We start from the raw sequence: 23338 nt of genomic DNA on the forward strand, positions 1-23338 counted from the left end.
CTATGCCTTTGTGTGTGAACCCGATAGTCTTGCGGTATGTCGACCATGTCTCTGCGATGTCCGTGGCATCAGTGACTCCTGGGCGCTGTGCCGGAGAGCTGTCCGCCCATCCAGGCTCATCTTGCTGCTCCTCTTCCCACGCCACTTGCTCTGAAATTGCAGCGATCCTACTTGTCGTTCCTTCTGGTCCACGGCGGCATTCGCAGCCTCCAGCCCACGAAGGCTCGTCAGTACTTGGAAGCCTTTGGAGCCGTCATCTCCTCTGGCCAGATTGTCGACACCACAAAATTCCTCTCTGCGCCCGAGAACTCTCTGCTCCTCACGCGCAAGGAGTGCGAGCTCATCATTCCCGAGGGTGTCCCGACCGATCCGCTTGTCGAGTTCATTCCGCACATCATGCAACTGCCGCACGAGTACATCATGTGTGGACTGCAGCACCCAACGACGCTCAAGTGCAGCCTGAATGCCGTCCAAGCCTTCCACAACGAGTGGTGGCGAGCCATGAGCCTCTACACACCTCTGAATGCGGTACGAAGCCAGTGGGCTCTTTCCAGGGCGATTTGTTTGGCTCGGGATTTGTTGCGTGCGGGATGTAGACTGCAAATCGGTTTCGTGCAGCCACACACTTACAGACCCGTATTTGTCTTGAGTAGATCATGGTTGTCATCTTCCGCGGAAGCGCCCTCTTCAAGGATCCGTTGCAGACGCTCAGCCGGTTGGCTGTATCGATCCTCCGGTCATCGCTGTTCCTTACTTGCTATGTGACAACAGCATGGACACTGCCGTGCTACCTTCGCCGATTCTCCGGAACCGACCGCCAGTGGCACTACTACATCAATGGGATCTTGGCCGGCATGATGGTCCTGATCGAAGTCCCTGGTCGCCGCCTGGAACTAGCGCTGTACTGCATGCCCCGTGCTCTCGAGAGCTTCTGGAACTGCGGTGTCAAGTGGAAGTGGTGGAAGAATATTCCGTAAGTATCAAGCGGAAGGTTTCCGATCGCAGGCCGAGGACGAGGCCGATGGGCTGGCTTGCTCAAAGCTCCTTGATGTTGACTGAGAACCGGCACAACCCCGTCGCTGGCCGCCCGTGGCATCGCAGCGGCGGCGAGGCCATCTACTTTTGCTTTGCCACAGGCGTCTTGATGACTTTCTACCAGAACGATCCCGCCATCATCCACGACGGCTACCGCAAGGTCATGGTTCGCTTCCTCGGCATCAACTGAGAGGACAACCCACGATATGCGAAGCTGTCCAGTCGCCAGAATGGGATGACAAACATAGACCGGCTGTTGTAGGAGCGTGTCGCCCGGTGCTACCTCGGCTATATTCATGCCACATGGCTCGAGCGCCGTGAAGGTGCTGATACAGTCAATCCAGAAAGAAACAGGACAGCCACTTTCTGGCAATCGGCGACTCAAGTCTGCTAAACTTCCATAGGCCCCGGTGAGCAAGCCATGCGATTGTTTCCAGTTCTAGTCTTGAATACACTCGGCCGATCTCCTGTGTCGATGTGGGAGTGTGTGGTGCATTCACTTGATGTGTGAGTGTGGTGGATGCATTCGGTTCTCTGGACAGTTCCATGGTGTATCGATATCAAGATACTCGACTTTCTCGAGTCGCTTGGCTTTCCGGCGCTGTGAGCATACCTGGGATGGATCCACTTGGTCGCCGTGGCTGGGTGGTGTCTTTCGCTTGCAGGGAGCCATCCGAGCGAGAAAGCGTCCTTGATTCAGATCCAGGATTCCACCACTGAACGGTCATGGCCAGTGTGCGATGTTTTGAGGCAACAGCATATTTGTTCAACGACCAAAACCTGTTTTTATTGGATTGGCTGATAAACATACATCACAGCCTGCGCGACTCCGAGGGGCGGATGAAAGCAGATGCACCCAGCCGGCCATCGCTGCCACCCACAGCCACATCAGTCGTTCCATTCCAATACTTCGAGGCTGCTATCGGCGGCCGTGGTCGCGCTCTCGATCTCGGCCATAGTCCCGCGAGCGAGCCGGGCTACCTCGTCGCCAGTATGAGTCTCTGGAATCTGAGGGGCTTCGAGAGTATCTGCGTCGAGGGGACCTTGATCGAGACCGATGGCTTCTGGATCGGGGGGACCGAGAGCGAGGGCGTTCGCTTCGCCGAGGCGATCGCGGAGGACTGCGGGATCTGCGGCCTGACGGTGATCGGGTGGATCTATGTCCAGGCCGCTCTGACTCACGGACCGGTGACCGCGAAGACGAGCGACCCCGGCGCTCTGGCCGATGAGTTTGCGGAGAGTCGCCTGGAGGCTCAACCAGTGATCTCGATCCAGACGGAGCCGCCTGGATATCCGGTAATGAGGGACGGGAAGCGGACGAGATCGAGGGGTGCGAACCGTCGGCCGGGCCGTGCGCAGAGTGGTGTCGGTCGCCCCTGTCCTGATTCTTCTTGTCCTTCTTTTCTTTCTTGTCTTTCTTTTCTTTCTTGTCTTTCTTGGCCTTCTTGGCCTTCTTTGACTTCTTGGCCTCGGCCAGGAGATAGTCGCGCATAGGATCCTCCAGATCGATACCGTCAGCATCTGAGTCGCTGCTGGATTCTGAGCACCAAGTTCAGTTTCAGGACCGCGAACTTCAAGATCGGCCGTGGGTGTGATGGCAAGCTCGTTGCACTTTAGGAGGCCGAGGCCATGCTATTCGACACTCACCCTCGTCTGTCCGCTTCGGGCGGAGATGCGGCGGCAGGATCTGGAGCTTGCGCTCGCGCTCCAGCTCGGCAATCTCGTCGGGGTCGTCGTCCTCCTTGCGCTTGGGGCCGCGGTATTTCGCAACGTGATCGACACGGATAGTTCGGCCGCCGAGCTGCGAAGGACGGAAACGTTTGTCAGAATGTAAATCCTGTCGGTCAGAAGGCGGACAATGCAATGCTTCGCACACGGGCGGTGGCGAGGAAGGCGATGGACAAGCCGACGCCCGATATCCTACCTGGATGCCATTCAGGTTATCGACGGCCAGAATGGTGCTCCGCTGATCTTCGTATGCCACGAACGCAAAGCCCTTGCTCTTGCCCGTGTCCTTGTCCCGAACCAGGTTCATGTCGACGATTTCGCCGTATCTGCTCGATTCGGTCGCCGGAGAGAGGGCCCGTCAGCTTTGGCTCGATGAATGAGTTGCCGATCGGGCTGGACTTGGACGGCAGCGATGCGAAGGCCTGGACTACTTTTGCCATGTACGCGAGCAGCATTTGGTTCTTGCAATCGACATACTCACTGGGACATGAACTGGATAATGTCGCCTTCGGTAAATGTATACGGCATCCCGCCGACATAGGTCCATGCCGAGTCCTGTGCAATCCGATTGCGCGAGAGCCGGGAAGGCGATCGACGAGGAGTCGTTTGGATGAGCATCAGCCACATTGGCGGCACCTGGTGATACCCCATCGAGGCAGTGTGAAGCGAGATCGGCTGTGTGCACACAACGCACCGAATATTCGGCATGCCAGGACGCCCTGTCGTTGATTTGAAGTCCAAGTTCTGCCGAGTTGATCTTGGCGATGGCTTTGATGTTGCTGAAGAGGCAAGACCAGGGTCGGGATGGGGTCAGTCTCGCCAGTCGCTGGCCGCGACATGCACCGAGCACGCCGGCATCGAGGAAGCTCGATCTGCCCGCTTACTTCATTTCGGTCGGCCGGGAAAGCTGGATGCGCTGTGTCAGGCAGGTGTGGGCGCTTGGATGTGTCTGCGACAGCAAGCTGACGCAGCCAGAGCCAGAATCAGAGCCAGAATCAGAGCCAGAATCAGAGCCAGAGCCAGATCAGCCATACAGCCAGTGCGTGGCTGGCCGCGCTGTCCACGTGTCACACGTGCACCGCAAGCCACACCCGTTTTTTTCTCGTCCCGCCATAAAGCGCCCGCTGGCCGTCCATTCTCCTTTGCTCCTTCCCACATTTCCCAGTGTTCCTTTGAGGTTCAGGAATAACGCTCTAGCCATGTCTCCCGCCGTCGCTGTAAGTAGTGGCCCTGCAGCCGCATGCTGTTGACGTCCCGAGCTGCTCCATGCATCCTCCTTTTGTCGAAAGGCTGTTCCTCCTGGCCGTGCGGATCATGTGGCAGTCTTGAACCAACGCACGATCCGCACGACCAGGCCTCGCTCGTTGCTCTTCCCGACCTCTTGGAATAGATAGCGCTCTCTCTCTCCCTGTGCTGCTCTGCTCTGCTCTGGTCAGGTCAGGTCAGGCCACCACCGCTCGATCGGCTGGCGCACGAGGGGGCCACGAGGCTATGCTATCATGGATGCGTGGCACTTTCCCCGCACCCACAACAGAGGCGTGAACGATGGACCTGCGAGGAGCGAACCCTGGCTGTTTCAGCTGCCGAGTAGCCCGGATCGGTCTTTTGTCCCCAAAAGCACGAGTCCCTAGGTTTGCTCATTGCTCCAACGGCTAATTTCGACCTCCCCCGCCTGTGTGCCGGCCCTGCAACAACCCCCACCTCGTCCTCATAAGCGCAAGGACACCAAGGCCAAGAAGGCCGCCCCCGTCAAGTTCACCATTGACTGCTCCGGCCCCGTCAACGATGGTATCTTCGATGCCGCCGCTTTCGTAAGTATCTCTGGCCCAGCGGCCGTCTGGGAGTGTGCTTGTCGGTATCTGCAGGCAGCTCACGGCCAGACACAGGGCAGGGCAGGGGAACGACGTCGTTGACACTCTGGCCGCTTCGGTTTCACAGGAGAAGTTCCTCCACGACCGCATCAAGGTCGCTGGCCGCACCAACAACCTCGGCGACGCTGTCACCATTGCTCGTGCCACCGGCTCCATCACCGTCACCGTCAGCGCCAACACCCAGTTTGCCAAGCGCTACCTCAAGTACCTCACCAAGAAGTACCTGAAGAAGAACCAGCTCCGTGACTGGCTCCGTGTCATTGCCACCAGCAAGGGTGCCTACGAGCTCCGCTACTTCAACGTCGCTGCCGGCGATGACGAGGAGGAGGAGGAGGCTGATGCCTAAGCGTTTTGTCTCTCATCCTGACCTGAATAAAGCGCTCGCTAAATGAAACGGGATGTCCAACAGAGCCCTGCACGGAATGTGCTGTGTGATCGAGCTTTGCCCAGGTGTGAGTGTGTGGGATGGGTCGGGAAGCAATCGTCAACATCCAAACAGGCGACTTGCCTGCTCATCCGGCCATATCTGCATCAGCAGTGATGAACTGGTGCAAAGCAGACGCCGTGCGCTTGCTTTGGTTGTGTGGCCAAACTCCATGAGAGCGACCGCGCAGGCCCTGGTGCTCTCCCCTGTTGGTGATCTGGCGCCATCTCGGCAGTTCTCTGGCCTCGACCGATCTCCTGTCGCCGATCCCTCTGTCCACACCCATCGCATCCTCCCCCTCATCACCTCCTCAGCGCCTGGGATGTCGCAGCACGACTCGGATGCTCCCAGCATCGGACCCATCTTTGGCTCGCCCTCGGCCAGACGCAAAACTCCTCCGCAGATCGTCTTTGTCGTCAATGTCCGGCCCATGATCACCCAGATCCGCGAGCGCCTTTCGGTGGCCGGGATGAGCGATGACGCTGCACCCGAATCGACCCGTCTCGCAGCTCTCATTGACGAATGCATTCAAGAAACCAAGCTGGCCGTCCTCCGGGTGCTCCTCTACTTTTATCTTCACGTCGACAGCCGATTCGTTTGGAGATATCCTTTTTTTGATTGCAATGCCCCTGCTGCGGGCCTTTCCTCGCCTGCGACGGGACTCATCCCCCATCTCAGCTCGATGCGCTGTCTCTCACTCGTGCAAAGAGACGACATTATCGTCGTATGTGCTGTCTCGGCGAATCGCTGGCGGGGAGGTGATCGGCCCAGTCACCAGCAGGCTCGGCCGGACGGTAGATCCATGCCATTCTCGTATTGTCCTTGACTGCGATGTTTACCTTCCAGCTCTTCGACATTGATGCCATTTCGCTCATCAGTCAGACAGGCCCCACCCGCCAGGAGCTCGACTTTAGCCAGAGTGCCCTCGCCGGATTCTCGTCCGTCCTTGCCGACGAGCTCCTGGACAAAATCACCAAGACCCTCGACTCGGCCTCGCGGCCCAGCTCAGCTCCATTCAAGGTTCCTCTGACAGGGCCATCAAGACCGCCTCCGACCCAGCTCAGATCCATCGGTATTCTGCTGCAGAAGGTCCTCGCCGACTTTCGGTGGACCTGGGCGTCATCCCATCGCTCGCTGCTCTTCTCGCCCAACAAGATCCACAGCGACATGCGGCGATCAGAGCGGCACATCCCCGTCAAGATCCGAAACTTTGTGTTCTTGCTCTCTCCGCTGCCGCACTCGCCAATGGATCTCTCTGAGTTTGTGCTTGGACCAAACCACGAGCATACCGGGCTGCTCAATCTGTCCAGTCTGATGATCGAGACCACCCTGGACGAGCTGGTGGAGCAGTCCCAGGAAACCATCCTCCGATTCACCGAGAAGTACTTGGAGAACCGCATTGCCCTGTCCTGGATCGACTGTGCCCCGCGGGTGGTCTCGGAGGTAAGCAAGCTCATGCCCATGCCCGGCAGTGTGTGATGACATAGTTCTTGGGATGCGAAGTTTTGCAAGACTGGAAGCTTGGCGTGGCGTCGTAATTGAGAGGCCGGTGCCGCATCTTGGACCAACTTGGTCTGTCCCGAGCTGACGCCTTCCCTCTGCTGTCACAGTATACCGAGTACATCTTGGCATCGCTCTCCTCGACCATGCGTTTCTTTGGCGGGTCAGTCATCGGCTGGGAGACAGTCCTCGACCCCTGCCGAACTGCACCCTTTGGCACCGTCTTCAGCCAGTATCGACCCAAGCTCGTGGACGGATCCGCATGCGTCAAAGTCAAACGAGCCAAGCCCAAGGAATCGCTCTGGCTGCGCTGGTCTAACTTTTCCTCTGCCGATTTCCGTTTCCACGTTGGACACGGGCTCTTGATGAACGGTAGGGGAGGCTGCCTTGCAGTTCGTCAAGAAGTCTGTGAGGTTCTCGGTGTATTGGCACTTATATATCCTGCCATGTCTCTCCGTATTGCACGATATTGCAGACAAATGCACGACCCCCAGTACTTACGCGGCGACGCTATTTATGTCCGACAGAGTCGAACGAGCCAGTCTGCAAAATCTCGTTGCACGATCTCTCCAGGTGGGACCTCGCCCAGAATCGCGCAGCCAATCGAGATCAGCATCCAAAACTCATGGACTAACCGGCGAGATGGTTTCTCGCTTTCGCAGGAGCCGCACTGGCCTGGAGGAGCAAAAGTCGCTCTTTTCAATGGCAGTGCACAGCAGCAGCCCCGAATGCTTCCAGCTGCGGATTCTGCAGCGCATTTCGTTGCCCGACTGGCCAGTGAACCACAGTCTCTTTCAGAATGAGGTCCTTGTCGGGTATCCGCCGGCAGGGAACTCGGCCGAGCACTCGGAGTCCAAGAGCAGCGTGAGGCACTACTTTCAAGCCCTCGGCAGGATGATATCAGAGCGATCTGCTCTTGTGGTGTCGCTTCCTCCTCTCTCAGCGCTAGCAGTCTCGAGCTCGCCCGACCGTCGCCAAGGCATCGAGCACACGGACTCGGCGCACCACTACGCCTTGGTGTTCCCCTCGTCCGCCGGCTCGGTCTTTGTGATGAGCTTTTTGGACTCGTTCTCGCATATCATTGCCCAGGGCCACGTCGAGAGACTACTTGCCGGACCTGCGGGTGATGCCCCGCAGCGCTCAAATCTCCTCAGCCAGCTCGGCCTGTGGTATGAGCAACCGACCATCAGGACAAGCGGTCGTGCACGCACTTCTGGATTCGATGCCCTGGCTCTGTTTTGCCAGCGGTTCATTGAGAACCACGACAGCTTGGAAGGCTCATCGTGGGAGCGCGAGATCAACGATATGACGCTGGGTGTCTGGCAGGGACACCAGGCACATTTACTCGAGACCATCACCGAGTGAGTCGCACTCTACTTGCCAGAGTCCGAGTCGATGGCGATGGCGATGGCGATGGCGATGGCGATGGCGATGGCGATGGCGATGGCGATGGCGATGGCGATGGCGATGGGAGAGTGGTGCTAACTTTCTGTATACTCGCTCTTTGCATCAACTGTGGATTGCGCTCGGCGCTTGTGTCCTGATCGTAGACAAGCATCCGTGCCCGCTCGACCGCTGACTGATGCCGCCCTGGAAGTTGCATCGTCCACTGCGGAGGCTCCGGCATCCAGGTCGATCGAATCGCTGTGGTTTGAGCTTAACGAGGCCATGCTCGACTTTGTATATCACAAGGTATGTGACCGTTGTGGTGGTAGTGTATGATGACAATACTGACATCCCCCGCAACCTGTGATGCTGCACCATGTTTCGCTGCGGATGGCGTGTCGCGGTGTGTTTTGTCGATCGTAATCTCGCCGACTGAAGATGTTGCGCTCATTTCCGATTCCAAACTCGGCTTTGACCCCAGTCCGATTTGACTCGGTTCGTGTTTGGACCATTGGAGGCGTTCCTTTCAGAACTCAAACACGCAGAGTCGGAAGAGGAGGTATGTGGTATGGCTTTCGTGTTGATGCAACACTGCAACACAGAAAACAAGCTCTGGCTCGGCTGCTCTTGCTGGTGATATCTGGCAACCCATCGCCCTTGTGGACACCGTTGTTACTGAGTCTCTGGGCACGGCAGCATAAACAGTACTTTGATCCTGCATTAGCCACAGCTGCAACATCTGTTGCACGTCGCTGAATAGTATCTGATCCGCCGTTCGCAGACGCATCGATACTTGGCCAAGATCATGAGCAGCACACTTATGTCATCGCCCCAGATCGATCAAAAGTTCAGAGTGCTCGCTGCCAACGTGTTGTCGGCGGAGAATGCACCACAGTCGTCTGAAGCCGATAGCCAGGATACATCCGATGTCGCAACGGTATCGCCTCTGCAGCAATGGCAATTCAACGACGGGTCAGACAGCGAAAGAAAAGCACACTTGAGTGCCGTGACCTCGCTCCGCACGCAGCTGGAGCAAGGAGAGCGAGCACCAAGGGCATCTGCGGATGTTTTGCAGCGGGCCATCAAGTCGCGAATGTACGTAAACATGCACTCATCAATCGGCATGTGTACCACCACCGTCGTCGAGTTATGGCTATATCTAGTACTGGTTATCATTTTGGGATGGGCGTATCCAGTTTTGTTGTGTGCGAGTCCCAGGACGTGAAGCGACCATACTGGCGACTAGTGCTAACTCTCTCGAGGTTCGCGGTCATGTTCCCGTCGGTTGATTCCAGATACCAAGTATACCTGATTCTACTGATGGAGTGCCTGATTCGCCAACAGAGCTCGACTCCTTTCGATGCCTCCATCGCAGCCCTCCTCTCCGAGCCGCCAAAGCCCAAGAAGAAGAAGAAGAACAAGGGCTCGAAGCACGGCACAGGTTCCGGCGCTCTAGATATCCAGCCTTCTTCAGAAGCGCTCAGGCTCTTGCTTGTGACCCAGTGGATGAACAGCCTGAATATCTTGCTCTGTGCCACCGGCGAAAGTTCCGAAATGGATGTGTTTACCCGGCTGATGTACCGGCGGTACTATGGGGTGCTTCCCACATACATCCTGGCCATCCTGGAGATATCGGGTCACGACCATTTGATCCGCGACGGCGCCATGGACGAAGACTTTGACTTTGGTAGCCTCGACTCTGCCGTTACAGTCGGCAGCAGCAGCAGCAGCAGCCCCACAGGAGCAAGTCCCACAGGCTCTCAAGGATCGGTATCGGATCGCTCCCTTTCGCAGCTGGCAAAGCGCAAGCGAGGCGAGTCTCCTGCACTCGCCGCCGATGCGTCCGCAGCCTCGGTATTTGCGCCGGGTCCGACCGTGGCTGTAATTCAACTGCAGCCCGGCCAACGACGACCAGCGCCCATTCGGCGTTGCGCCGATATCCGTCGGAGAACAAGCGGACTGTTTGTTGGTGCTCGGTCGGCCGACTCAAGCGATAGCCTCGCCTCGGACGACCTGGGCGCACCGGCGCCTCGACCGGAGAGCGATAAGATCAAGAAGTTCTTGAGCGGCTCGACTGAAGCAGCAGTGCGGCTCGCGGCCAGTGACCATCTAGCTCGAGGTAAGAAGGATGTGAGTCGCCGCAGCCGCAGCCGCAGCCGCTGTGCAAGAGCAATGAGCCTGTCGCTTGGCCGACTCTGACCGACCTGTTACTTGCACGCTTCAAGTCCTTGCTGAAGAGAAAGCCATATCGAAGCAGTCGATGACTAAACCCACCACCTTGCCGCAATTCCGGGCTCTGAAAATGGTTAGTTGGTGCTTGCTGGGCAGCAGCAGCGGTGTGGTGTGTGGGAACTGCCTCGCTAACCCGTCGCGTCCCGCCCTCGATCACACAGGTCGTTGCAAAATCCAAGCAGCCCAAAGACCCCAAGCACACCCTTGGTCCCTCAACGACTCCTCAGTATGCTCGGTCTTCGTCGGCCAATGCTGCGTCGGTCCCCAGAATGCCGAGTGCTCTGCGCGCCTCGCGATCGGCATCTCCAGCTGTGCCTGTTATGACCGCCTTACGCAGATTGCCGCGGCCAGAGATCGGCCGTCCTGCCCCCTCTGCCGCAGTTGTCTCGCCGCCTCGCTCGGCGAATGCAAGGCGGCCGATCTTCATACCGCAGACCCCCGAGAAGCGCAGGACATCGTGACGACCGCAATACAGAGAGACAGCCGGCGGGACGATGATGCCCCTGATTTGACAGCCCCGCCACTTGGAAAGGAAGGCCGTCTGCTGCGCACCGGACCTGGCTTCTCGGCGAGAGCGTTTGTGGCTGTCGCGGCTCTCGCCGAGAGAGGGCGTGCCGTTGCGCCATTCCCGAAACGCAGTTTGTCTTGGGGACCTCCCAGGTCGCAGAAAAAAAAGGCCGCCCAGCCCCATCGTCCCCTCTGGCCATCCAGCATTCCGGCCGTCTGCCGACCCCGTCGCCGAACCTGCAGCACATCCGCCCGGCCATCGACTGCCCGCAACCACCCAGCGACGCTCGGCCAGTGCCTGTCGCTTCGTGCCTCTCCATCAGCTGCTTCGACTCCGATCCAAGGCCGGGCTGCCAACGAGCCGCTGCTCCCAGCCCCGTTTCGTTCCGACAAGCGCACTCGTTATCCTCGTCGCTTCGTATAGACCACTGTCTCTCAATATCAACATGGCTTCCGACAGAGGTATATATTGCCCTTGCCGAGCTGGCGCAGCACTCAGCTTCGGTGCTCCAAGAAGCTAACGCCCCTTCCGTTGATTCAGTGATTCAAATCTCGATCGACTGCGATCAAGTCAGCGATGGCCCCCAGGAGCTGAACCTCCATGTCGCTGCGGTGTTCATCATCATGGGCGTCTCGTTTCTGGGCACCATTATTCCTATCTTTGGCCAGCGATTTTCATTCCTCCGGGTTGGTACACTTGTCCGGCGCTCAGCAGCCAGGCTCGGCTTGCGTCGTCTGTCGACCGGCTCTCTCGCTCGGCAGAGCCCGTGTGGCCTGCGGATGTGTCATTCGGCAACCGACGAGCAGCGTCCGGTTTTCGTGACGGCAAGGCGGTCCACTAACCATCCATACGTTTCTCCACTCGCAGTCCGAGTCGCTTCTCTTCCAGTGCATCAAGCTCTTTGGCTCTGGAGTCATCTTGGCAACGGCCTTTGTCCATATGATTGCCCCCGCCGTTCAAACTCTGACCAACCCATGCCTGCCAGATATCTTTGCGAACGTCTATCCGTCTTTTGCGGGAGCCTTTGCCCTCCTGGGTCTGCTCTCGACACACTTTCTGCAGTTCATGTCGGCTCGAGAAATGCACAAGCGCCTTCCCAAGAGCGGCAGGTCGTTCGGACACAATCACCACGACCATCACGACCATCACGATCACCACGACCATCACGATCATCACGACCACCACGACCATCACGACCATCACAGCCACCGCAATAATGCCACTCGCCAATGCGAGCCACACAGCGATCTTACCAGCAGCGCCGCAAACACAGTCCCGGTGGCCGTCCAGATCGACGCCCCCGTCTTGGCCGAGTACGGATCCGAGCCGGACCTGCAGGACGGCCACCCGGCAGCCCTCGAGGGCTCGCGCGACCAATTGACGATTCAGAACTGCGAGGCTCATATGGAGGACGAGCACATCCACGGACTGATGCTGATGAAGGAGAAGCGCATCGCAACCTACATTCTGGAAATGGGCGTGGCCTCCCACTCGATCATCATCGGTACGCATTTGCTCCGCACATCAAGCAGTGCCGGCGCCTGGCTGAAGTGGAGCATGCCGCTCCGACAGCCGTGATTTACTGATCCTTTTACGCTCTGCAGGTGTCGCTATCGGTGTCTCTCGTGGCACCGAGTTTCGCTCGCTCTTGACTGCGCTGACCTTCCATCAGTTCTTCGAGGGAATGGCGCTGTCCACTGTGGTGATCGATTCCAAGTTCAAGGGCCGCCTCCAGACCTACCTGTTGGTTGGCTTCTGTAAGTGCACAGTCATCGATAGGGGCTCTCGTCTTTCGACTGTCGGTGGCTTCCTTGGGCAGCTTCAGGTGGCATGACACTCTTGCACTAACACATCTGTGGTTCTGCTGTATCCGCAGATGCCCTGACAACGCCGTTGGGTGCTGCTATCGGCATCGGCATCAGTGCATATTTCAACGGCAATGGCGTTGGTTTCTTGATTGCAACAGGCGTCCTCGATGCGATTTCCGGTGGAATTTTGATCTACGACGCCCTCGTCAACATCGTCGCCATCCATTTTTCCTCGGAGCAGTTCCGGGGATCCAAAACTGGCCACCAGTTCATCCAGGTCCTTTGCCTGTGGCTGGGCGCTGCCCTGATGAGCTTGATCGGGCTGTGGGCCTGAGTAGGCTCGGGCTGCCGCTGTCTCGGGCTCTTCACCCCCACCTTCAAATACTGTTCTTAACTTGGAGGCTTCGATTGGCCTTTTGCAAGAAACTGCCCCTGGTGGAGCTTCATACTCTCTCCGCTCACGCCTGCTGTCGATCCGCCAAGTATCCTCACATGACAACAGGGCCTTGCTCGCTGCCTCTAAACCAAGCAGGGCTCCCACGCATCCATCTATCCAGTCAGTCTATCTAGAATGAAAGCTAGCATTGAATCCATGCTCGGGAACGCTGTATGGCTCCTGAATACACACTCTCACATAGACCTTGAACAAACCACACCAGACAGACCACCCAGCACTTGTGACGATTGGTTGCTTTCATTGTCTGGATTCGGAACACACGCAGGATAGAGTACAACGGAGGAGGAAGAGGAGAAATAGCTATGGTCGTGCCCTGGGCCCATCGGGTTGCCCAGCTGTTTCTACAACTCGACAACGAGACAGCGTCCACTGCGAGTCGCAAAGATCACCAAGCCGAGCGACGACGCAGACGAGACACGGAACTCGCTTGGAACCCAAAACAGCGGCTTATCGTCGCGGATGTACCAGCCCAGCTTGTCCACAAGGCACTTGGGCAGCAGCGGCGCCTCGTACTCCACAAATGCCCTCTCGGCTTGGCTCTTGATCGATCCCAGAATCGGCAGCGACAGCAGCCGACTCATCCAGGGGGACCCGGCCGCGGGCTTCTTCGGAGCCAGGGCCTCAGCCACATCCCAGTACTTGGTTACGGCATCGTAGTCGCGCGACCGGAGATACTGACCCGACTTTGAAAAGGCCAGCGCCGCAATCGGTCGTCCGTGTCCCTCCAGCGTGGCGACGCACTGGCCCGTTTTGAGCGACCAAAGCTTGATGGTCTTGTCTCGGGAGCCCGTGGCAATGAGCTGGGCGTCGGGCGCGAACGCCATTGCCGACACAAAGCTCTTGTGGCTGCTGTCGGTATCCTCGGCGTCGACCTGCATGCTCCAGAGCTTGGCCTTGGAGTCCCACGAGCCCGAGAGCAACAGCGACCCGTCCTGGGAGTACGCCAGGCACTTGACAGGGCTGCCGTGTCCAGTCAGAGTGTGCGAGTACTCATAACTGCCCGCGGACCACATGTGAATCGACCCGTCTTCGCAGCCGATCGCCAGCCGTGCAGCGTCAGACGAGAAGGTGGCGTAGGTTCCTCCGCCGGCATGGCCCTCGAGAACCTTGACGCATTCTCCGGTCTCCACAGACCAAACTCGGGCAACAGGGTCCATCGACCCAACAGAGGCAATGTGCTTCCCATCGGGCGACACATCGACTGAGATCACAGTCTCGGTCTGGCTCTTGATGACGCGGATGCATTCGCCGGTCTCCGCAGACCAGAGTCGGATGGTGCTATCCCATGAGCCAGACACAACCGTTGTCCCGTCGGCAGCAATCACGAGCGACGAAACCATGCTTTCGTGGCCGGTGAGTGTCCGAATGCATTCGTAGGTGCTTGCAGACCAGACCTTGATGGTGCCGTCCTTGGATCCACTGACAAGCAGATCCTTCTTCTCGCTGAGGGCGAGCGACCTCACCGGCCCGGTGTGGCCTGCCAGAGATCGGATAGCCTTCCCCGTTCGAACCGACCAGATCATGATCGTCATGTCCTCGGCGCACGAATAAAGCGTCTCAGTGTCTGAGGAAAACGCGACGCAGTAGATAAAGCCCGAGTGGCCCTCCAGAGTCTTGACGCACTCGCCGGTCTCGGTGAGCCAGAGCCGGATGCTCAAGTCCCACGAGGCAGTGGCGATGAGCCGATTGTCAGTCGATATGGCGACTCCATAGATCTGACGGGTGTGGCCTTCAAATGTCGTCAGTAGCGAGCCCCACGATCGGTCCGCACCCAGAAGAACCCTTGGTCTTCGCTCGGGTTGATAGTAGGTTTGGTAGATCGGCGACAAAGTCGGGCTGAACGACAAGGCGCTGTAGTAGATCTGCAGCGGGTTCTTGGTGATGGGGATGCGGAATCGCTCCACCAGACGCTTGGCGTCCTGGAGCAACTCCGTTTCTACCACAGGCTTCTCGGTGAGAGAGTTCAGATAGTCGAGCACGAGGGCAATGTTGCGGGAGATATCGGGGTATCTGCCGAGGAGGATCATTGCCTCGAGCCAATGCAGCAAGTGTCTGTTGCAGAACGCCTTGAAGCTCTGGCCTGGATCGCGGCGTGGCGAGCCTGCCAGGTGCAAGCCCCAGAAGCGGACAGCATACGAGAGATGTGCCGACATTTTGGTGGCAGAGTACCGGCCGAAGGTGATGAGGGGATCTTCGAGCTCAAAGAGATTCTCCTTGAGCTCTAACGACAGAATGTCGACACTTCGATTGAACAGCATGTGCTCGAAGGACTGGGTGTCGATATAGAAGCGCGGATCGAGGCATCGCTCTCTGGAGGTCAGATAGTCCTTCAGGCTCTTGTGGAGGACCGTGATGAGTCCGCTCTCGATGTTCAGGACCGGTCGGAGGCGCAGGATGGTGCTTGCAATGCTTGACTCTGGTACTCCAATCAAACTCGAGAGCGCAGCCTGGCTCAGTGGCTCGCGCAGCGCCAGAATCGTGCCCATGACGAGCTGGAAATGCTCGACCGTGCCCAAGCCGGCGCCTTCGAAGGCCGTGCGCATGATACGGTCGTACATTTCGTCTCTGCCGGGTGCCAGGAGGTCGACCATACCCTCGAGCTCTTCGAGCGTATGCGGCTGTCTGAGCGAAAGCTCTTCGCAGGCGATTCGCGAGTAGACGAATACACCCTCTGATCGCTCGACCAGCTTGGCCGTGCAGCGCTGCAGCTCAGAGACGCTGACTTCCGACAGCTCTGATTCGAAGACCGGGCTGAGCGTGGGGATGCGCCTGAGCCGATCCTGCACAAACAATTCAATGTCGTCGATATTGCGCGAGTCTGTCGGCTTGAGTACGCCCGAGTCAAGGCTGTGCAGGGTTTCCCAGATGTCGGCTTCGGGCCGGGCGGTAGTGAATATCTTGATGCTCGGAGGCAGTTGGGCACAGTCGGTCTTGAGGACGCTGAGCAATCCCTCACGGTCGGCGTCGCCTTGGCGCCCGCACTCGTCAAGGGCGTCGATGACCAGCAGGATGGTGGTGTTTTGCCACGTCAGCTTCTTGAGGCCGTCCACAATGAGAGTACGGAATGCGTTCGCCGGCTGCTCAAGCAAGCTGTGCTGTCCGAGTTCTATACCGGCTTTATCTGTCTGGTAGCAGGCTTCGATGTGCTCGCGGAACTCGGGGAACTTTCCGGACAGGTCGTAAGCGATGGTTGAGACGAGCCTCGAGGCGTTGTTCTTGCTCTGGTCGTTGTGTCGGCAAAAGAAGATCGAGCCCAAGACGCAGTTCTGGGGCAGCTCCTGGCTGGCGAGCCATGCAATCATGGATTTGCCGACACCCGCACCGCCGTTGAGCCATAGCACCCGGGTCGAGTCTTGATCCGTCTCCTTCAGCCAGTTGTGGATGTGGTCTCGGGCCCAGAGGCGCGTGCCCGAGACGTATTCTCGCTGGTAGGAAGCCATGTCGGCGCTAAAGTCGACAGGCTGCAGCCACGACTGAATCGCGTCGGCTACAGTATACGGCGGAGGCGGGTCTGCGTCATCATCGCTACCTTCGTCCTCGTCGGCGGTGCCATGCTGAATCTCGGTGACCAGGGCCTCGATCTTCTCGTTCCAGTCAGTCGATCCAGGCACGATGCTCGAAAAGTCTACGTAGATTTTGCCAGCGGTGATGGCAAAGGCTTGGCCACGAGGCTGGTCCTGCTTGCCCAGCAGACGGACAGGGACGAGATGCTTTCGCAGATCCTGTGCATAGTTGAGCTCGATTTTGCAGTTTGCGGATGCCTACAGTGATGTTTTGCACGACCGTGAGTGGACATGCCAAACCTCGGCCACAGGCGACGCTGTCTCAAGAGCCTACGTTTGCCACTCGGACCTACGACAGAATCACAGATCCCATTTGACACCTACCTGGTACTTGAGAGTGAGCACTGGCACAACAACCCTGCTGTTGAGGATGGCATTGGCCATCTTTTCGTAGATATCGCCCGACATCTGATCCAGATCCATCCAGACTTTGATGCCGCGGCTCATCAGGCCAAGGAAGATTTGACGAACAACCTCCTGCGAGTCCCACCTGGGAAGAAGCGCGGCGAGGCCAAGCACAAGCAGGGAGCACAGGCCGGCGTCAATACTCGTGCGGATACACCGACCAGCAGATAGGGAGGCGGGTTGGATGGTGGGCGGATACTGGAAGCACGCGGGACAGACAGAAGCAATACCCACTGGTAGGAGAGCATGACGTCAAAGCTCTCGTCCGGCTTGAACTTCGCAGAGGCCTTAGAGGCTGTCCGCCCGAGCGCCGGCGAGAGCACGGCTGATTTGATGGACGGGCCTTCAGGCACAGACCCAAGCACGGGGACGGGAGCGGCTTCAGAGGCTTTGGGAGGCGAGGGCTTCGAGGCGAGCTGGACGAGTGCTTTTTTGCCCCTTGTATTGGCTTCAGCCATGAGCTCTTGGAATGCCACATCGCTGGCCAAGATAACTAGGCCGATATCGGGCTCGTCGTATTTTGCAACGATACGCTCGGGGTTGGGCACATCCAGATGCTCGGATATCTGGCGGAAAGGGGAGAGTTGGAGGGAGGGGAGGGTGAGTTGGGGGGGGGAGCTCAGTGGCCAGATATCACTTTCGGCGGCAAGGCCATGGAGCGAATGGAAGTAGCACCATTGTGCAGCCGATAGGACATTGTTCTCCTTCCGCCCTCCCTGCTGGTCGGTGTCTCGGCCCAGGTTCGCCCCAGGTTCGCCCCAGGCAAGACAGCCTCTTCGAGTCGAAGGCCTTACCTGCTGCTTGAGACTGGTCAGAGGGTGCTCGAAGTCAATGTCGAAGATGTACTTGAGCCCCTCGTATTCGGCGATAACAGGCCGCCTGGATACGCTCGGGGCAGCCATGGCGGGTCGAGGGGTGCAGCGGCGGGCAGATGGACAGGGGGATGAACCGACGGGGTCGATGGATGGACGCAGCGCAAAAGACCCCGAAGCAGCTCCACGCGGCGCGGTTTTTGGGCACCAAGTGACGTGGCTTGCCTCCCACGGGATTGCCCATGGATTGCCCATGGATTGCTCATGGATTGCTGTGTATCGCCGGTGCTCATTCACCCACCCACCCACAGTGATGCCGACGGGGGACATGGAACGGGATGCGGAGTGAGAGGCCCGTCAAGGTGACCTGGCTTCAGAGGCCTGCCGCCTACTTCCATATGCTCCAGTGAGCAGGCCATGGGATTGTTTCCCGTCCTGGTTGGCAATCTCTCGGTGTAGTGCATACACTCCACTCTCTGGACAGTCCCATACTAACTCGATATCAAGATGCTCGACCTTCTCGAGTCGCTTGGCTTCCCGACAATGTGAGCACACCTGGGATGTGTTGAACTCGTTCACCGAGCACACATGGATCTTGGAGACGGATCGGTCTGGTGGGCGTCTCTTGTGGTGGGTGAACTGCTCGAAATACTTGGCAAACCTGAGCCTCCTGGGACTGGATGCATATCCCTTCCCCTGTTTCCACGAGGCATTCCCAAAGGCAGCCACCACTTCGGTCTCCTTGGACATACTTGCTTGGCCATGAATGCGATGAGTGGAAGTGTATTCAGGTTCCAGATAAAAACACTGTCCTGGTTAAAAACGGGAGTGTCCCATTTCGTTTTGGAAACGCTGTATGCGGGCCGAACTCAGTCCTGCTTGGTGAGGTCGATGCGGCTGCCATCGAGATCGTCATGTTCGACGTATTCGTGCTTGGCCAGGATGCGGATGAGCTCCTTCAGGTTCATCCACCAGGCAACCTTGCCCCGGCGGGCTTTGAGGTCAGTCTCGGCCAACAGCTCCTCGACCGGGGTGAAGACAACATCGGCGCCGCGGACACCGATCACACAGGCATCTGCACCATCGGGACAGTAGGTCGCAGGGAAAGCTGCAAGCGGGCTGCTGCGTGACGAGCTCTCCTGGTCTCGGGAGCGGCCGTGCGCGGCTCGCTTCTGGATCCAGTCGATACAATCGACAGCCAGGCGGGTGGCGCGGATGCGATCCAGGGGCGAGGGCACGTTGCCCTGCTGCAGATGGCCGAGGATGGCCGTCCTCGAGTCGAAGAGGCCGCGACCCTCGGCGCGCAGGATGTTGGAGACCACCTCGGTCGTGTACGTCTCTGCGGAGGCTTCTTCAGCGCGCAGGATGAGACGACCCTCGGCGCGCTTGTGCTTCTTGGTGCGCTTCTCGACAGTGTAGCGGTTGGTGAGATGATGCACATCGTGCTGGAGCATGTCGAGCGAGATGCCCTCCTCGGGAATGTACACATTTGTCGCGCCCGCAACGAGGCCGCCCATAACAGCAAGGTATCTGCCCAGGGAAGGCGCACCGACGATGGCAACCCATAGTCAGTACGACTGGAAACACTATCTTGCATCGATGGGGGGATGTATGCCCTGAAGTCATCCTGGGCATACATCTCCCACGATGCAATGCAGATCAATGCAGGCGCCTCTGATGCTGAACTCTCGTCTGGATTGCCATCAACAAGCCTTACCCGCAGTTGCCTCCCTGGACTTCAACCAAGAAGACTCTTCCCTTGTTGGCGTTGGCGCTAAGCTTGAGACGATCACACGAATCGACGATGGCATTCAGCGCCGTGTCAGAGCCCACGGAGTAGTCCGTGCCTGGAACGTTGTTGCTCACAGTTGCAGGAAGATGGACCATCGGAATGCAGAAGGCCGGGTAGTTCTTTCGCGAAATGGCCATGGTCAGAATCGAGGTGTACGCCTCGAAGCCACCGACAATCAGAAGGGCATCGATGCTGTGCTTCTGCAGGTGGTATGCAATCAAGCCAAGATCGACAAACTTGTCGCCCACAACATGGAGCTTGGGTCCGTCGGTCGGGGGCTGAGGATGCGCGCGGCTTGTGCCGAGCTCCGAGCCGCCGCGAACTTGCCAGCCGTGAAGATCACGGTATTCCAAGGGCACGATGTCGTCGCGGATCAGACCGGCAAATCCGTTGCGGATACCGATGCAACTGTGGCCGCGATTCAGACACAGACGGGCAGCGATGCGGGTGGCGGCGTTCATGCCACCGGCCGGGGCACCGACATGCATGATTCCAATGCGAAGGCGCTGGTGAAGGGGTCAAAGTTCAGTATTGGGGATTCGGGAGTCAGGACCCAGCATTGCGGATACAGCTAGTACTGCTGCTCCGGCCCTGGCCCTGGCTCGACGAGGCAACAAAGCAGCAGTCCGCGCTAGATATCTACCTCGCCCTCGGGAAGGAGGTTGGCGCCAGGCTCGAGCGCATGGACGGTGCTTTCGACATAGGCGTTATAGGCAGCATTGAAGTCGGGGTCGCGCAGGTCCATGGCCTTCTTGAAGTCCTTGCTCGCAATGGCATCGGCGACTGATTTGGTCTGGAGCACAGCCGCAAGGTGGTCAGAGGCAGTCGCGATATGTTTATTCGAATCCGCATCAAAGAGCCCGCGCGAGGTGCTGCGGGCATGGCGTGCGTTTAGGCTTACCAGCTTGACCGCCTCCAAGAGAGGGCCCGCTGTGATCTTGTTCTGGTTCATGCCGATCATGGGAGAGGGAGTCTCGGGGGTGGAGCGCAGCACTGCATTGACAGCCTCGACACCTTGCACCGTGGCCTGGTTATGGGGTTGAACGGCGCCAGCGCGGCGATGATGTTAGGAACCTTTGACAAAGCCGGCAAGCGCACAAGTCGTTGTCGAAATCAAGCAGCATTCCATACCAGGAATCGATCGTAGGCACAGGGGGTTCCGCCTCTCTGCACATGGCCAAGGGTAGTGATGCGGCTGTCGAGAGAAAGACCCTTCTCGAGGGCGGTCTTGACGTCCTCGGGACGGATGGGTGCCAGATTGTTGTCGATGGCGCCCTCGCAGACGATGATGATGGTCTTTCTGTTGCCCATAGCGCGTTGCTGATGGAGATTGAGTTGGGTTAAGTGCCAAAGGTCGAGAGAGACATTCCAAGACGCTCCAACGATAACGACCTACCTTGCCGATGTAGTCGCAGAGCTCCGTCTGCCAGTCACTACCATACTTGGCCGAGTTGAGCGGGGGAGGGCGCTCCGGAAGGAAGACCCAGTCGGCTCCAACCTGCAAGCCAAAGAGACGCAAATGCTCGTCAGCACTTTATCACACTGGCTGATGCTGTCGGGCTTGGATCTCGCAGTCAGAGAGGAGAGCTCGGCGAAGGCGCACGCTGAGGTATGGCAAGAAGACAGCATATTACTTACAGAGATGGCGGCCATCAGACCAAGCCTAGTATAGAAAGCACAGATTCAACGTAATCAGTATGTACTAATGTGCAGCCGGCCGAATGCAGGTCCCGCCTCGCCCCTCCGTCGGTACTGCAAAGCGATGGACCTTACCAGCCACAGTGACGGCCCATGACCTCGATAATGAAGGCTCGCTGATGCGACAGCGCCGTGGAAGTAAGCGAGTCCAGCGACTCGCAGATGCGATGCAGCGAGGTGACTGCGCCGATTGTGATATCTGCCAAGGCAAGGCGAGCGGCATTCAGAATGGTTGTGCTGAGATACCGGGAGCCAGCGCAGCTTTGCTATCATAGACAGGGCTGCGTACCGGTGGAGGACATGTCATTGTCGATGCTGCCCACGAGACCGACGATTGTGAGGTTTTCTCTCAGTCCGGCGCTTTCCTCGGTCGTAAGGCGGCCTGTCCATGGATACAAAGAGGTCATACTGTAAGCTTATTGTTCTTGAGCAGACCGGGAGTCAATCGCCTGGACAAACAGGTCGCTGCTGCCTCTCTGTCACCCGTGCCGACTTTTGTGTGCCCATCGTCAGATCGCATATCTCCACAAAATATGCGCAAGCACACACCTGTTTGAACAAGCTCGTCGATGAGCCCCTTCCATTCGCCTCGGAGCTTGTCTGCACCCGTCAAGGAGCCGTCGCCTCCGATGACAACAAGGGCATCGATGCCGTTCTTGACCAGGTTGAAGGCGGCCGTCAGACGACCAGCGCGCTCACGGAAGGCCATGCAGCGCGCTGTGCCAATTGAGGTTCCGCCCTGCCGAAAGAACGGGCCAAAGCCAAGGATCGTGAGTTCCAGCGGTGCGCAGGCTCAGACAGGAGGCGTGTGCTGTCGATAGCGCGCGGTCTGCGATAAGGCCACGAGGGCGCCAGCAATCCACTCACCACCGAGAGCATGCCCTGGACATCCTCCCAGCCAAGCTGCTTGATATATTCTCCGCCATCCACCAAGCCTGTCCGGCGAGAGACGAGTGAGCAAAAGGCGACTATAGCAAAGCTGGGTTTTGCAGGCAGGCGCTCGCACAGCGGCGACCCCCGGCTCACCTTGGTAGCCCTCGAAGATTGCAAAGGGTGTACAGCCCTTTTGCAGAGCCATGCGAGTGATGCTTCTGACAGCGGCATTCATGCCACTCGAGTCACCACCGCTGGTGAGAATGCCGATGTTCTTTTTGCGGCTCGAGGACGGTGTCTGGGGGAATCGCAGAGCGTTGCTCGGCAGTTTGACAGCCGGGGCGGCCACAGGAGCCACCACAGTCGAGAAGGCCGAGATGGTGTTGCTGAAGCAGATATAGTTCTGCAGGGGGTCATATGTGCGGAGAGAGACCTGGCGGGCCGCGGTGGTGACGGGCGAGGTGGATTTTTGCACGTTCAGATCGTAGGGATACTTGATCTTGTCAAAGATCTCGCGGAGACGCTGGAGAGGCGACAACGCACAGCATGCAGTATGCCGTGGGTTCGAGTTATTAGTGCTTGCGAATGCACAGTCCACCAAGCAGGCAAGCGACAGCATGGCGTCGAAAGAGACGCGAGCACCAGCGATGGAATATCCCGAGCGGGGTGTCTGGTTAGGCACCAGATTGACGGTGCCAGTCGAAAGACATACCTCGATATTGGCACCCGCAAAGCAGAGCCAACCACTCTCTTCAACGCTGTGCTCGATCGTGAGCTCTCTGAGCTTCATTTCGGTCTTCATTCGGAACTTTTCCTCATTAAGCGGGACCGACGGAGCCTCGACGATAATACGCAGCGTCACACCGTCGGTGCCGAGCTCCTGGCCGCGATCATTCGGGAAGAGATGCAGCCAGGTGGTTTTGGACGGCGACGGAGTGGTCAGGCCCGACGAAGAACTCTCCTCGGAGATGTACTTGAAGCCCAGGGAGATATAAAAGTTGATGACCTCTTTGTGGAGGGATGGCGACGGGGCCACCAGTGTCCAATGGGACAGGCCGGTGACGACTGGGGGGCTGTTGCGGCAGGTAATGGAAACGCTCATTGGGTCTGGCTGGCGACGACAGCGGGGATGCGATGGTGGACTGCGCGATGTGAGGAGAAGAGCAGACAGAGCGCAAGCCGGAGCACGCAGCGAGCTATGCCGGGGTTTTGCTTTTCGATACAACCCAGCAACAAGCCGGATCGA

General features: G+C 58.2%; 7 protein-coding genes across 7 annotated transcripts; 4 read left to right on the plus strand and 3 right to left on the minus strand.

Annotated features, from left to right (window-relative positions):
* Positions 1-396: 396 nt before the first annotated feature.
* BJ171DRAFT_557640 (uncharacterized protein) lies at positions 397-1225 on the plus strand (the record flags this gene model as incomplete). Its single annotated transcript, XM_053113104.1, has 3 exons — positions 397-528; positions 654-973; positions 1102-1225. The coding sequence occupies 3 exons, from the start codon at positions 397-399 to the stop codon at positions 1223-1225; spliced, it is 576 nt and encodes a 191-aa protein (XP_052971012.1).
* A 572-nt stretch (positions 1226-1797) lies between these two features.
* Positions 1798-3744, minus strand: BJ171DRAFT_595373 (uncharacterized protein). Its single transcript, XM_053114600.1, has 7 exons — positions 3648-3744; positions 3458-3542; positions 3245-3318; positions 2960-3089; positions 2683-2836; positions 2374-2574; positions 1798-2099 (listed from the first exon to the last, which is right to left on the minus strand). The coding sequence occupies exons 1-7, from the start codon at positions 3650-3652 to the stop codon at positions 1924-1926; spliced, it is 825 nt and encodes a 274-aa protein (XP_052971013.1). The 5' UTR covers positions 3653-3744; the 3' UTR covers positions 1798-1923.
* Positions 3745-3913: 169 nt separating this feature from the next.
* Positions 3914-5033, plus strand: BJ171DRAFT_487870 (putative 60S ribosomal protein L22). The gene is made up of 3 exons (XM_053109326.1): positions 3914-3980; positions 4479-4574; positions 4702-5033. The coding sequence occupies exons 1-3, from the start codon at positions 3963-3965 to the stop codon at positions 4978-4980; spliced, it is 393 nt and encodes a 130-aa protein (XP_052971014.1). The 5' UTR covers positions 3914-3962; the 3' UTR covers positions 4981-5033.
* A 241-nt stretch (positions 5034-5274) lies between these two features.
* On the plus strand, positions 5275-10683 carry BJ171DRAFT_487872 (uncharacterized protein). Its single transcript, XM_053109327.1, has 11 exons — positions 5275-5661; positions 5898-6501; positions 6669-6930; positions 7086-7131; positions 7221-7919; positions 8109-8250; positions 8426-8503; positions 8726-9039; positions 9240-10063; positions 10170-10249; positions 10338-10683. Exons 1-11 carry the CDS (start codon positions 5381-5383, stop codon positions 10635-10637), a joined length of 3630 nt encoding a protein of 1209 aa, XP_052971015.1. The 5' UTR covers positions 5275-5380; the 3' UTR covers positions 10638-10683.
* A 594-nt stretch (positions 10684-11277) lies between these two features.
* Positions 11278-12826, plus strand: BJ171DRAFT_419152 (Zinc/iron permease; the record flags this gene model as incomplete). Its single annotated transcript, XM_053107377.1, has 6 exons — positions 11278-11382; positions 11573-11796; positions 11941-11986; positions 12074-12188; positions 12289-12441; positions 12561-12826. Coding segments are annotated over 6 exons (909 nt in total), but the record flags the coding sequence as incomplete, so codon positions are not given.
* A 340-nt stretch (positions 12827-13166) lies between these two features.
* BJ171DRAFT_171752 (WD40-repeat-containing domain protein) lies at positions 13167-17884 on the minus strand. The gene is made up of 4 exons (XM_053105963.1): positions 17712-17884; positions 17148-17483; positions 16837-17002; positions 13167-16710 (listed from the first exon to the last, which is right to left on the minus strand). The coding sequence occupies exons 2-4, from the start codon at positions 17393-17395 to the stop codon at positions 13291-13293; spliced, it is 3834 nt and encodes a 1277-aa protein (XP_052971017.1). The 5' UTR covers positions 17396-17483; positions 17712-17884; the 3' UTR covers positions 13167-13290.
* A 714-nt stretch (positions 17885-18598) lies between these two features.
* BJ171DRAFT_419020 (phosphofructokinase-domain-containing protein) lies at positions 18599-22327 on the minus strand (the record flags this gene model as incomplete). Its single annotated transcript, XM_053107370.1, has 12 exons — positions 18599-19259; positions 19447-20027; positions 20165-20314; positions 20423-20548; positions 20653-20841; positions 20918-21019; positions 21160-21184; positions 21295-21418; positions 21509-21627; positions 21765-21958; positions 22087-22154; positions 22246-22327. The coding sequence occupies 12 exons, from the start codon at positions 22325-22327 to the stop codon at positions 18599-18601; spliced, it is 2421 nt and encodes an 806-aa protein (XP_052971018.1).
* Between the last annotated feature and the right edge of the window lie 1011 nt (positions 22328-23338).

This window comes from Polychytrium aggregatum, assembly GCF_025602895.1.
Source record: "Polychytrium aggregatum strain JEL109 chromosome Unknown BJ171scaffold_3, whole genome shotgun sequence".
NCBI lineage: Eukaryota > Fungi > Chytridiomycota > Chytridiomycetes > Polychytriales > Polychytrium > Polychytrium aggregatum.

Bases quoted from the DNA above. Each gene is read 5' to 3' on its own strand.
- BJ171DRAFT_487870 (XM_053109326.1), top strand. The intron at 4,575-4,701 runs GTAAGTATCTCT...TCGGTTTCACAG, and splicing joins TCTTCGATGCCGCCGCTTTC to GAGAAGTTCCTCCACGACCG.
- BJ171DRAFT_487872 (XM_053109327.1), top strand. From the start codon at position 5,381: ATGTCGCAGCACGACTCGGATGCTCCCAGCATCGGACCCATCTTTGGC. The intron at 6,931-7,085 runs GTAGGGGAGGCT...TATGTCCGACAG, and splicing joins ACACGGGCTCTTGATGAACG to AGTCGAACGAGCCAGTCTGC. The intron at 8,251-8,425 runs GTATGTGACCGT...CTTTGACCCCAG, and splicing joins TCGACTTTGTATATCACAAG to TCCGATTTGACTCGGTTCGT.
- BJ171DRAFT_171752 (XM_053105963.1), bottom strand. From the start codon at position 17,395: ATGTGGCATTCCAAGAGCTCATGGCTGAAGCCAATACAAGGGGCAAAA. The intron at 17,003-17,147 runs GTATTGCTTCTG...GCTTCTTCCCAG, and splicing joins TCATGCTCTCCTACCAGTGG to GTGGGACTCGCAGGAGGTTG. The intron at 16,711-16,836 runs GTAGGTGTCAAA...ACATCACTGTAG, and splicing joins TGCTCACTCTCAAGTACCAG to GCATCCGCAAACTGCAAAAT.
- BJ171DRAFT_595373 (XM_053114600.1), bottom strand. The intron at 3,319-3,457 runs GTGCGTTGTGTG...CGGATTGCACAG, and splicing joins CCTGGCATGCCGAATATTCG to GACTCGGCATGGACCTATGT. The intron at 3,090-3,244 runs GTGAGTATGTCG...CGAATCGAGCAG, and splicing joins ATTATCCAGTTCATGTCCCA to ATACGGCGAAATCGTCGACA.